Source organism: Leiobunum rupestre, chromosome 3, assembly GCF_980474605.1.
Source record: "Leiobunum rupestre chromosome 3, qqLeiRupe1.1.hap1, whole genome shotgun sequence".
NCBI lineage: Eukaryota > Metazoa > Arthropoda > Arachnida > Opiliones > Sclerosomatidae > Leiobunum > Leiobunum rupestre.
Window position 1 is genome coordinate 14,300,234 of NC_143386.1, and position 12,324 is coordinate 14,312,557.

The 12,324-nt window shown below is 35.5% G+C and overlaps 2 protein-coding genes across 2 annotated transcripts in view; one reads left to right on the forward strand and one right to left on the reverse strand.

The window, feature by feature from the left end:
• Positions 1-2,875: 2,875 nt before the first annotated feature.
• Positions 2,876-12,324, forward strand: part of LOC149949517 (uncharacterized) — a 136,326-nt gene continuing 126,877 nt past the window's right edge. Inside the window, exon 1 of the mRNA XM_090167842.1 lies at positions 2,876-2,942. Coding sequence (XP_090023968.1) covers positions 2,895-2,942 — 48 coding nt within the window. The 5' untranslated portion in view covers positions 2,876-2,894. The remainder of the gene's footprint in view (positions 2,943-12,324) is intronic.
• Positions 9,163-10,012, reverse strand: LOC149949518 (uncharacterized). Its single transcript, XM_090169051.1, has 2 exons — positions 9,945-10,012; positions 9,163-9,876 (listed from the first exon to the last, which is right to left on the reverse strand). The coding sequence occupies exons 1-2, from the start codon at positions 9,990-9,992 to the stop codon at positions 9,163-9,165; spliced, it is 762 nt and encodes a 253-aa protein (XP_090025177.1). The 5' UTR covers positions 9,993-10,012.

Consider the following 12,324-nt stretch of genomic DNA (forward strand, 5'->3'; position numbering starts at 1 on the left):
GAAATAATGGAGCGTTTTTTTACGAGGTATCCCATCACCACATTTAGTTAAAATAACTGAAATTGGGTTCGGGCCTAGTCCTCGGGCATCATAACCAGAAAAATTAATTTAACTACTTATCTACCATAACAGGTGGCTGCAATTGACCAGCAGTAACTGCTAGCAATAGCTGGCTTATTGCTTCCGTCTTTCGGTCTTCACAAGCCACCAGCCTTTCAAGGGTATCAGCCAACCTTTTGCAACTGTCGGCCACTACTTCAAAAGCTGAAGCATTCCTCTCCGAGGTATCAGCTACTCGAATCAAAGTGTCCCTTATTTCTTGCTGAGTTTCCTTCAACTCCACAATTTCAACTGCAAGCTTTTTTTCCACCGATGCAAAACCATCCAGGGCATCACCAATTCTCTCCTTAAACGGGAGAGAACGTTTCCTTGAAGACGGACGTATAAGAACAATAGGGTTGAGCTTCAAGTGGAAGTTTCCATGCCTACGACTGATGACGGCCAAGCAGCCAGAAACTGATTTGAGGACAGCGTTCTCAAATCAGTCTCTTAGTGGATATTATAAAACCATCTCACCACCAGGTATTGCCATTTTTTTGCAAATAGTATTCATACTCATGTTATAAATTGAACTTGCAGATGTTTTTGATACCACTTCTGGCTGAGCACTCGGAACAGCTACAATTGGGGTGGTACTGGTTTCGTCCTGATCTTGGAAGCTATGTGTAGAGCTTTGGACGCTTTCACCCTGTTGACCATCATCGAAACCTATAACAACATTTGTATTACTATAAACAACAAGTCCAAATTGATCTTACTGGAAATGGAAATTCCACTTGTGATGTCATGCCACAGCATTAAATAGCCTCTGAAAAGGATTGCTTTCGCCGCCAGATTCTTTAGTTGATTGGCCATCGCTAGAGATGTATAATAGCTAAGGTTAATACGAATAAATAAATTTATTGGTAATTCTTTATCAATCACAGGGCTATTTCATCCACAAACTGGAAGGTCTCTGGAGCATTCCTTAAAAAAACATTTAAATTTGTAAATATTAGTGATTTACACATATTCGCATATTGTGCCTGTATTTAAATATTTTGCCTTTGCTTATTTTTGCATGTTAATGTTTAGGCTGCATTTAATTTGTATGTCGTGCAATGGTTTTTTATGTTTTACTCATTTTCAATTATTCAGTTAACCATTCTATTCAGCTTTTACCATTGTATTTAAATTGAACTATAGTGGCTTTAATGTTTGGAATGTAATACGCGGTAATATTTTTTAGAAAGTACGTTACAGATATGAATGTTTACTCTGTACTTCCAGAAGCTGCTGCATCATATGCAGTGTCATATTCCAGCATATGACACCTCTGCAATTAGAGCTTTTACCCTCTCTTCCAATGGAGTAAGTTCTAGCAAATCAAATGCTGAACCTACGCCAGTTTGTTAAATCTTCGCATTTATTGAAGCGGCTTCAGCCCGGCCGCTTGATTTTAAAGTATTCCACTTCTTGCGGATGTCAGAGGGATTCCTATCTTGAGAGCCAATGCCGTTGACTGCGTCGGTTCTTTCGATACATAATTTGTGCTGCTGGGTGTTCAGAGCACTTTGATAAAATATATAAAATAATTTTTATAGACCTAACGCGAGAACTTTCCATATTCCTCTCAGCATGCTTTTATTAACCAGAGGTTTCTTAATTAAGATATGTAAGTTATGTGGTCGAAGCTCTGAAAAGTTTCGTTCCTCCATCTTGGATACCAGAATATTGGTTTCTTCATCAGAAAAGGCTCTGCCTTTAACCTTCTTAGGGTTTTTAGCTTGTTATACAAATAATTAAAACCAACAAAAGAGGATTTCTTTATTTTAACATGTCTTTATATAGACAAAATTATACCATTAATTGTTACAACATACTACAGATTGATTTTGGGTATTGTAATGGTTTTTATTGTTTAATTGGATTAAATACATGGCAAATTGAAAAAAAAAGCACCATTATTGCATGTTAATTCTTCATTATTAAAAGAGGTTAAGTAATACTTGAACGTCAATTGGTTGTTTTACGAACAAAATTTGTTTAAATAGTTTGTATATAATAAAAAAGACTTAAATGTTTAGTTTATGTTATAAATAATTCTAACAAAATAGTTATTTATAATTATTTAACTTTTAAACTATTTTTAACAATAACAAATAGATGGCTAGTAAAATGATATTTATTTTTAAGGGTTACAAATAGATGGCGAACTGAATGTAGATAATTTGCGAGGGTCACAAATAGATGGCAGGCCACTATAAGCTGGGAGTCTCTGAGTGAACTGCCTTAAGCTGAAATCAACTATCTATATCATCTTGGCGTCATAGTAATGACGTTTGATAAGCCAATAGCAGGGCCAAAGCAAGAAGGCTTGAATGGGGGAGGAAGAACTGTTTCCTGTGTATTTCAGCCAATTGGAGCTTCTTAAGCAAGAGGGCGTTTCCCCTCTTGCCTAGGGGTCATGCAGAATACGGCTGATTGATTTGCGAAATACTTTTAACGTTCCCAAACAGACCTTTAAAAAGAGATATTGCTCTTTAATGTAGCACCGTTAGCAGCAAAAAATTAATGGATAACCTTTTGTAACAATTTAACGGTTATTAAAGACTAATGTTAACATTTAATTCTTGTCAAGATATCACTCTTGTAAAATAATGTTTCGTAAGTAATAAAAAAAGAGGAAAAAATTCCTATAAGTTTAACTTAAAAAACCAATAAAAAATTCAGACAAACATGAAATAAAAATAAAAAACCCAAAAAGGGAATAAATATCCCAACTGAAACGCTTCCCACATCAGAAGTTATCAATGCTTTATCTCATCAACTACAGCTCACAAAGTAAATCGAAGATGAGCAAGACAGTCAGTTTAATTCTTTTCATGGCAATGGCTTCTGCGGTAAGTTGACTAATAGGAGTTAAATAATGGTTTCTATCCATTTTTTATAAAATAAATGTGTTGTTCAGGTCCTGGGCCAGAAATCGATCGACGTTGAAACCCCACATGGAATCGAAATAGCGGCCCCGCTGCCCTCGGACATGGCCCCGCCCTTGAACACTGTTCACGAACAGACTATGGAATTGCCAGCTGCCGTCTTCGACATCCCTCAACCGTCCATATCCGTCGTCCAACCAACCGTCGAGATGCCCAAAGGTGCCCCGGAAGTGCACGATGTTCCTCACGCCAACATAGGCTTCTCTGGAAATATCTTGATGGAGAAGAAAGTTATCCTTAACATCCCTTCGCCAGTCATTGAGGCTCCAAAGCCCATCGTCCAGACCAAACCCGCCCTCTTCAGGGTGCCCCAGGCCATCTTCGACATCCCCAGTCCCGTCGTCCAGCACAAGCCAATGGTCTACAAGGTGCCCCACACTCTCATCGTGCACAGACCAGAAGTGAACCTGCAACAGTACCACGTGGCCATTCCCCAGATGAAGGTCGTCAAGGGTTCAAAGTCCGCTTACACCCAACATATCCCTGAAATCTATAAAGCTAAGACCTCTGCTCCCGTGTTCACGAAGGTGGGTTCCAAGATCCAAGCTGTCCAGGGTGTTGGTAAGATGATTGCGGACATGGAGGCGTCCAAGGCGGTTTCCTTCGATGTGGCCAGAGACATGGTCGAGAAGAAATTTCATAACAAGGTGGCCCGTGTCTCAAAGATTTTACACGGATCTACCTAGATTTTGCTCGTATATCGGTGTTTTCCAAATTTTAAACTTGTATTTATTGCTGTAAATATTTATGTTCATGTAAATAGATTTGCGTCACGTACGAAATAAAAATGCGATTTTTAAGTGAAGTGATTTTTGCATCATTAACGTACTTAATTTAAGGGGAAATTTGTGTGGCAAGAGTCAATTTTAACGAATATTGTACGCCAGGTAAAAGACTGCTAAAGATTTTCCACGATTTCCGAAAATTTACTTAATATCCCGGATTTTCAAATTTCATAAATTATTTAACATTTTTAAAACTATCATTAACGAGTTGATTTATTCTGGGGCCATTCCATACGATTTCGACCAATCATGTCACCATGGGTCAATCGATTTTTCAAATTTTAAACACCGATAGATTTGTCTAAAAAACGTTGATATCCAAGGCTTTAGCTGAAAATATTAAGAAGTTTTAGAATAAACACAATTTAACCGAAACCCCACATTATTTGGTATATCGTACCTTGATTTCAGTACCCCTTCGCTTTAAGTTTAATAACTTTTTATAAATATGTTTTATTTTAAAAAAATAACACGACTTTGCACAATTCGGCAAGGCCAATTCAATGGTGGAGTTTATATAGTCCTACCTGGAATTGATAGCAGGTTATTGGATGTCAAAATGCAATATTTTATTTTTGGGGGTCTCAATCGAGGGGTTAATGGGTCTTGTGGGCGATTGAAAACACGAAATATAATTACACTATTAAAAAGCTCTAGCAAAGAGCTTTAAAATAAGCTCTTTAAAAAAGGGGTATTTTCCTTGTTTTTATTTAATAAATCAAAAACTATTTTCTTTAAATTCAACACTTTGGAAATTTTATATTTTTGATATCGTACAAAAAATGGTTTAAATCTTTTTGAAATTATTACTACGTATTTAACGAGGTGTGATAAATAATGCTCGAATATTTTCTGAATTTGCATTTTTAAGAATAAAGGATAGATCTAGCTCTGGAAGCAGTCGCTGTAGGCGTTGAAATCAGTCGCAAAATCAAGTTAAGAGGTACAAGCCATTTCTCGTCCCGTTTAGGCCATGACAGACTGCTAAATTATTTATATATTTTTCAACCCTTAATTTTGAGTAGTAAATTGATATAATATTAAATTGAAAATGATTTCGTGTTAAATAGAGGCATTGAATTTTTTAGTGCTGCCTGTAATGTTTGTTGTGACTGAAAACTAAAACTAATCTATAAAATAACTGGAAAAAACCTTATACGCTTCAGTATTGAAGTTTTGTAATCCACCATTTTGGTTGTCTTAGAAAATACATTTAAAAGAGACACATGGTACAATAAATGCTTCCGAATTTTATTTTTACCTTTTGTAATACCAAGCCCCCAAAAGTATCAACACTTGCAAAAGATTCATTTTATATCATCTATAATGTGTGCTAGGTTCAATTTAACCTTCATAGGGGGCAGCCTCGGCTGTGACCAGTTCATTTTTCACTAGATCCTAGGCAGAATTCACAATTTAAAGAAAAAAAAATTATTTATATGTATAGTCAGGAGTGGTTCTTTGAAAGATTTTGAAGTAATAACCCTAAAACAATTATAGGAAAAAGCTCAGCTACGCTGAGGAAAAAGGAGATATATAGGTAACCCTGGGCATTTTACTGGGGCTAAGATGGGACAGGTATTAGAGAAGATATTTTCAATTGAAAACGCCCTAACAGGCATCCCACCTAATGACATCTTATAAGTGGCATCGTACCAAGGGACATTGCCCTAAGTAGAATCGTACCTAGTGGCATCGCTCTAAATGGTATAGTGCCTGGTGACATCGCACTAAACGGAATCGTGCCTAGTGGCATCGCCCTAAGTGGCATTGTACCTAATCTGTTACTGAAATCTGGTGTGTATTGAGAGGGGAGTTTTGCTTTTGAGCCTTTATATAACGGCCTTTACATACTAAGTAGGCAATTTTTACCCGTATTTCAAAATTAAATTTTAGTTAGTGCAGTCCTATTTGGAATTAGGATTGAAAATAATTTATAATATAAAAAAACGTTGATTCGAGGGCCAATGCGAGCTAGATGACGTAAGGAGTAAATTTCAAAAACCTTACCATTTTAAAATTAAGGTATGGCACGTCGGCACTCTAGAGTTCCCAAGATAATCTTACGGTGACGTTACCAATGTTACTATACCACTGATAAATAATTTTTCCTAAAAATGTTGTGCACTAATAAAGCTATTGTGATGACGCAAAGCAATGTTGAAAATGTCACTACTAGTGGGACTATATATTTTTAACGCGATATATTTTGTATTTAAATGAAACATATAATACTAAAAACACTAAAATAAATGTAACTTAAATTTAATTTTGAAATACGGGTAAATTTTGCCTACTTAGTATGTAAAGGCCGTTATATATAGGCTCAAAAGCAAAACTCCCCTCTCAATACACACCAGATTTCAGTACCAGATTAGGTACAATGCCACTTAGGGCGATGTCACTAGGTACGATTCCGTTTAGTGCGATGTCACCAGGCACTATACCATTTACGGCGATGCCACTAGGTACGATTCTACTTAGGGCAATGTCCCTTGGTACGATGCCACTTATAAGATGTCATTAGGTGGGATGCCAGTTAGGGCGTTTTCAATTGAAACTATCTTCTCTAATACCTGTCCCTTCTTAGCCCCAGTAAAACGCCCAGGGTTACCTATATATCTCCCTTTTCCTCAGCGTAGCTGAGCTTTTTCCTATAATATCTGTCCCTTCTTCTAAACTGAGCAATAAAATGAAAAAGTTTCATAACCATTGTACTAGATTTTAATATAAACAATAATGAACAGGGTTTTATTTTAAGATAAATATCTCCTCATAAAAGGTTATATTTTCTTATGAGTTATATATTTTGTGTCCAACTAACATCAAATATGTACTGTTATATAAACTGTAATAAATTGAATTTCAATAACGTACATTAAGATAAAAATGTCATTGTTTTTAAAATTATAACATAAACAGATGACAAAAGTAAAAATCCTCAAACTATGAATATAAAACATTTAAATTGATCTCTTTCAGAGATAACTTTTTTCATGTTTATACTTATAAATCAAAACATTTCCTGATTCAATATTGAAATATATATATTTTTTGATGATTACTTTTGTCATTCCAAAAATAAAAGGCTTATGATACTCGCATGGACGCCTTTGATTTCATTTTTCATGGACCAAAGTCATTTTAAAAGAGACTAGATGCTATCGCCACCTGGTGTAAATTGAAAATCAGCAAAATTTTTGAAAAATTATTTATAACCCTTCTTTTCAAATTTAATAGAAATAATATGGCTAGGAAATTAATTTAAACTATAAACGAAAATCCCTTTAAAAAAGTTTCATCACAAACCAAGCCGTTTTAAGTGTACAAGTGTCTAAAAGTTACTTAAACTTATGGGTACCTTAGCACCCAAATATCTCATTTTTAAGTTAACTTTCCCATAGCGTGAAGGTCTTGAGTTTTATCGATTTTAATGTTAAAACGCTCGTTACCTATATATACCCTGGGGACGACTCGCCGGCTACGCCGGCTCTTCGACAAGGTATAATATTACTTTTAACTACGTATGCAATCAAAAAAATTAAATGTGTTAAAAAAGTACTCAACATCTCATGTTTCTCACTTCGTAAAACTCACCTTTTTATATCTGCTTATGGAAGAGATGATTTTTGAGGCACCAGTTTAAAATTATTAACAATAAGGTCAACGTTAAAATAATTAGTAATAGACGAAATCAGAAGTAATTGAACCGAAGTTATTGAAATAGCGCTCAAATTCGGAGAGCGTTTTCCTTACGAAAATGATGATAAAATCGAGTCAAATAAAAGCTAATTTCCATCCCCGTCTTTTGAAGTGATAAATTGCACTTAGAAATAGCTATACCTACAGTTCCCATGTTAAAAAAACGTTTTTTTTTTCGGCCTAGGAGCGCGCGAAAATTCAAATTCGAGATCAAAATGTAACTTCATAAGGAAAACGCCTCCAACTTGGGGAGTATAGCAGTCTGTTAAATTCGGTTCATTTACTTCTGACGACATTTAATTAAACTAACATTACGCTATTTCTTAAGTACTAGCAAATTTGAAAAGTAAGGATGTTTTTAAATGATTGCGTATCTTCCTATAATTTGCACAACATAATAAGTTAAGAACAAGCAGTTAGGCACACATTATAGATGATATAAAATGAATCTTTTGCAAGTGTTGATACTTTTGGGGGCTTGGTATTACAAAAGGTAAAAATAAAATTCGGAAGCATTTATTGTACCATGTGTCTCTTTTAAATGTATTTTCTAAGACAACCAAAATGGTGGATTACAATACTTCAATACTGAAGGGTATAAGGTTTTTTCCAGTTATTTTATTTATTTTTTTTTAGTTTTCAGTCACAACAAACATTACAGGCGACACTAAAATTTCAATGCCTCTATTTAACACGAAATCATTTTCAATTTAATATTATATCAATTTACTACTCAAAATTAAGGGTTGAAAAATATATAAATAATTTAGCAGTCTGTCATGGCCTAAACGGGACGACAAATGGCTTGTACCTCTCAATTTGATTTTGCGACTGATTTCAATGCCTACAGTTTTTGATTTAAAAACAAGGAAAATACCCCTTTTTTTAAGAGCTTATTTTAAAGCTCTTTGCCAGAGCTATTTAATAGTGTATTTATATTTCGAGTTTTCAATCGCCCATAAGACCCTTTAACCCCTCGATTGAGACCCCCCAAAAATAAAAAAATACATTTTGACATCCAATAACCTGGTATCAATTCCAGTTAGGACTATATAAACTCCACCATTGAATTGGCCTTGCCGAATTGTGCAAGATCGTGTTATTTTTTTACAATAAAACATATTTATAAAAAGTTATCAAACTTCAAGCGAAGGGGTACTGAAATCAAGGTACGATATACCAAAAAATGTGGGGTTTCGGTTTATATTTTCAGCTAAAGCCTTGGATATCACCGTTATTTAGACAAATCTATCGGGTGTTTAAAAAATCGATTGACCCATGGTGACATGATTGGTCGAAATCGTATGGAATGGCCCCAGAATAAATAAACTCGTTAATGATAGTTTTAAAAATGTTAAATAATTTATGAAATTTGAAAATCCGGGATATTAAATAAATTTTCGGAAATCGTGGAAAATCTTTAGCAGTCTTTTATCTGGCGTACAATATTCGTTAAAATTGACTTTTGCCACACAAATTTCCCCTTTAAATTAAGTACGTTAATGATGCAAAAATCACTTCACTTAAAAATCGCATTTTTATTTCGTACGTGACGCAAATCTATTTACATGAACATAAATATTTACAGCAATAAATACAAGTTTAAAAGTTGGAAAACACCGATATACGAGCAAAATCTAGGTAGATCCGTGTAAAGTCTTTGAGACACGGGCCACCTTGTTATGAAATTTCTTCTCGACCATGTCTCTGGCCACTTCGAAGGAAACCGCCTTGGACGCCTCCATGTCCGCAATCATCTTACCAACACCCTGGACAGCTTGGATCTTGGAACCCACCTTCGTGAACACGGGAGCAGAGGTCTTAGCTTTATAGATTTCAGGGATATGTTGGGTGTAAGCGGACTTTGAACCCTTGACGACCTTCATCTGGGGAATGGCCACGTGGTACTGTTGCAGGTTCACTTCTGGTCTGTGCACGATGAGAGTGTGGGGCACCTTGTAGACCATTGGCTTGTGCTGGACGACGGGACTGGGGATGACGAAGATGGCCTGGGGCACCCTGAAGAGGGCGGGTTTGGTCTGGACGATGGGCTTTGGAGCCTCAATGACTGGCGAAGGGATGTTAAGGATAACTTTCTTCTCCTTCAAGATATTTCCAGAGAAGCCTATGTTGGCGTGAGGAACATCGTGCACTTCCGGGGCACCTTTGGGCATCTCGACGGTTGGTTGGACGAGGGATATGGACGGTTGAGGGATGTCGAAGACGGCAGCTGGCAATTCCATAGTCTGTTCGTGAACAGTGTTCAAGGGCGGGGCCATGTCCAAGGGCAGCGGGGCCGCTATTTCGATCCCATGTGGGGTTTCAACGTCGATCGATTTCTGGCCCAGGACCTGAACAACACATTTATTTTATATAAATTGGATAGAAACCAACCTTTAACTCCAATTAATCAACTTACCGCAGAAGCCATTGCAATGAAAAGAATTAAACTGACTGTCTTGTTCATCTTCGATTTACTTTGTGAGAGGTAGTTGGTGAAATGAAGCACTGATAACGTCTGATGTGAAGAGCGTTTCAGTTGGGATATTTATTCCCTTTTTGGGTTTTTTATTTTTATTTCATGTTTGTCTGAATTTTTTATTGGTTTTTTAAGTTAAACTTATAGGAATTTTTTCCTCTTTTTTTATTACTAATGGAACATTATTTTACAAGAGTGATATCTTGACAAGAATTAAATGTTAACATTAGTCTTTAATAACCGTTAAATTGTTACAAAAGGTTATCCATTAATTTTTTGCTACAAAAATCATTTTTTTTTAAATATTTTCGCTGCTAACGGTGCTACATTAAAGAGCAATATCTCTTTTTAAAGGTCTGTTTGAGAACGTTAAAAGTATTTCGCAAATCAATCAGCCGTATTCTGCATGACCCCCTAGGCAAGAGGGGAAACGCCCTCATGCTTAAGAAGCTCCAATTGGCTAAAATACACAGGAAACAGTTCTTCCTCCCCCCATTCAAGCCTTCTTGCTTTGGCCCTGCAATTGGCTTATCAAACGTCATTACTAAGGCAGTTCACTCAGAGACTCCCAGCTTATAGTGGCCTGCCATCTATTTGTGACCCTCGCAAAATATTTACATTCAGTTCGCCATCTATTTGTAACCCTTAAAAATAAATATCATTTTACTAGCCATCTATTTGTTATTGTTAAAAATAGTTTAAAAGTTAAATAATTATAAATAACTATTTTGTTAGAATTATTTATAACATAAATTAAACATTTAAGTCTTTTTTATTATATACAAATTATTTAAACAAATTTTGTTCGTAAAACAACCAATTGACGTTCAAGTATTACTTAACCTCTTTTAATAATGAAGAATTAACATGCAATAATGGTGCTTCTATTTTCAATTTGCCATTTATTTAATCCAATTAAACAATAAAAACCATTACAATACCAAAAATCAATCTGTAGTATGTTGTAACAATTAATGGTATAATTTTGTCTATATAAAGACATGTTAAAATAAAGAAATCCTCTTTTGTTGGTTTTAAAAAACTAAGAAGGTTAAAGGCAGAGCCTTTTGTGATGAAGAAACCAATATTCTGGTATCCAAGATGGAGGAACGAAACTTTTCAGAGCTTCGACCACATAACTTACATATCTTAATTAAGAAACCTCTGGTTAATAAAAGCATGCTGAGAGGAATATGGAAAGTTCTCGCGTTAGGTCTATAAAAATTATTTTATATATTTTATCAAAGTGCTCTGAACACCCAGCAGCACAAATTATGTATCGAAAGAACCGACGCAGTCAACGGCATTGGCTCTCAAGATAGGAATCCCTCTGACATCCGCAAGAAGTGGAATACTTTAAAATCAAGCGGCCGGGCTGAAGCCGCTTCAATAAATGCGAAGATTTAACAAACTGGCGTAGGTTCAGCATTTGATTTGCTAGAACTTACTCCATTGGAAGAGAGGGTAAAAGCTCTAATTGCAGAGGTGTCATATGCTGGAATATGACACTGCATATGATGCAGCAGCTTCTGGAAGTACAGAGTAAACATTCATATCTGTAACGTACTTTCTAAAAAATATTACCGCGTATTACATTCCAAACATTAAAGCCACTATAGTTCAATTTAAATACAATGGTAAAAGCTGAATAGAATGGTTAACTGAATAATTGAAAATGAGTAAAACATAAAAAACCATTGCACGACATACAAATTAAATGCAGCCTAAACATTAACATGCAAAAATAAGCAAAGGCAAAATATTTAAATACAGGCACAATATGCGAATATGTGTAAATCACTAATAATTACAAATTTAAATGTTTTTTTAAGGAATGCTCCAGAGACCTTCCAGTTTGTGGATGAAATAGCCCTGTAATTGATAAAGAATTACCAATAAATTTATTTATTCGTATTAACCTTAGCTATTATACATCTCTAGCGATGGCCAATCAACTAAAGAATCTGGCGGCGAAAGCAATCCTTTTCAGAGGCTATTTAATGCTGTGGCATGACATCACAAGTGGAATTTCCATTTCCAGTAAGATCAATTGGGACTTGTTGTTTATAGTAATACAAATGTTGTTATAGGTTTCGATGATGGTCAACAGGGTGAAAGCGTCCAAAGCTCTACACATAGCTTCCAAGATCAGGACGAAACCAGTACCACCCCAATTGTAGCTGTTCCGAGTGCTCAGCCAGAAGTGGTATCAAAAACATCTGCAAGTTCAATTTATAACATGAGTATGAATACTATTTGCAAAAAAAGGGCAATACCTGGTGGTGAGATGGTTTTATAATATCCACTAAGAGACTGATTT

Coding starts and splice junctions, on each gene's coding strand:
- LOC149949518 (XM_090169051.1), bottom strand. CDS start 9,992: ATGAACAAGACAGTCAGTTTAATTCTTTTCATTGCAATGGCTTCTGCG. Junction 9,877..9,944: donor TCATTGCAATGGCTTCTGCG/GTAAGTTGATTA, acceptor TGTGTTGTTCAG/GTCCTGGGCCAGAAATCGAT.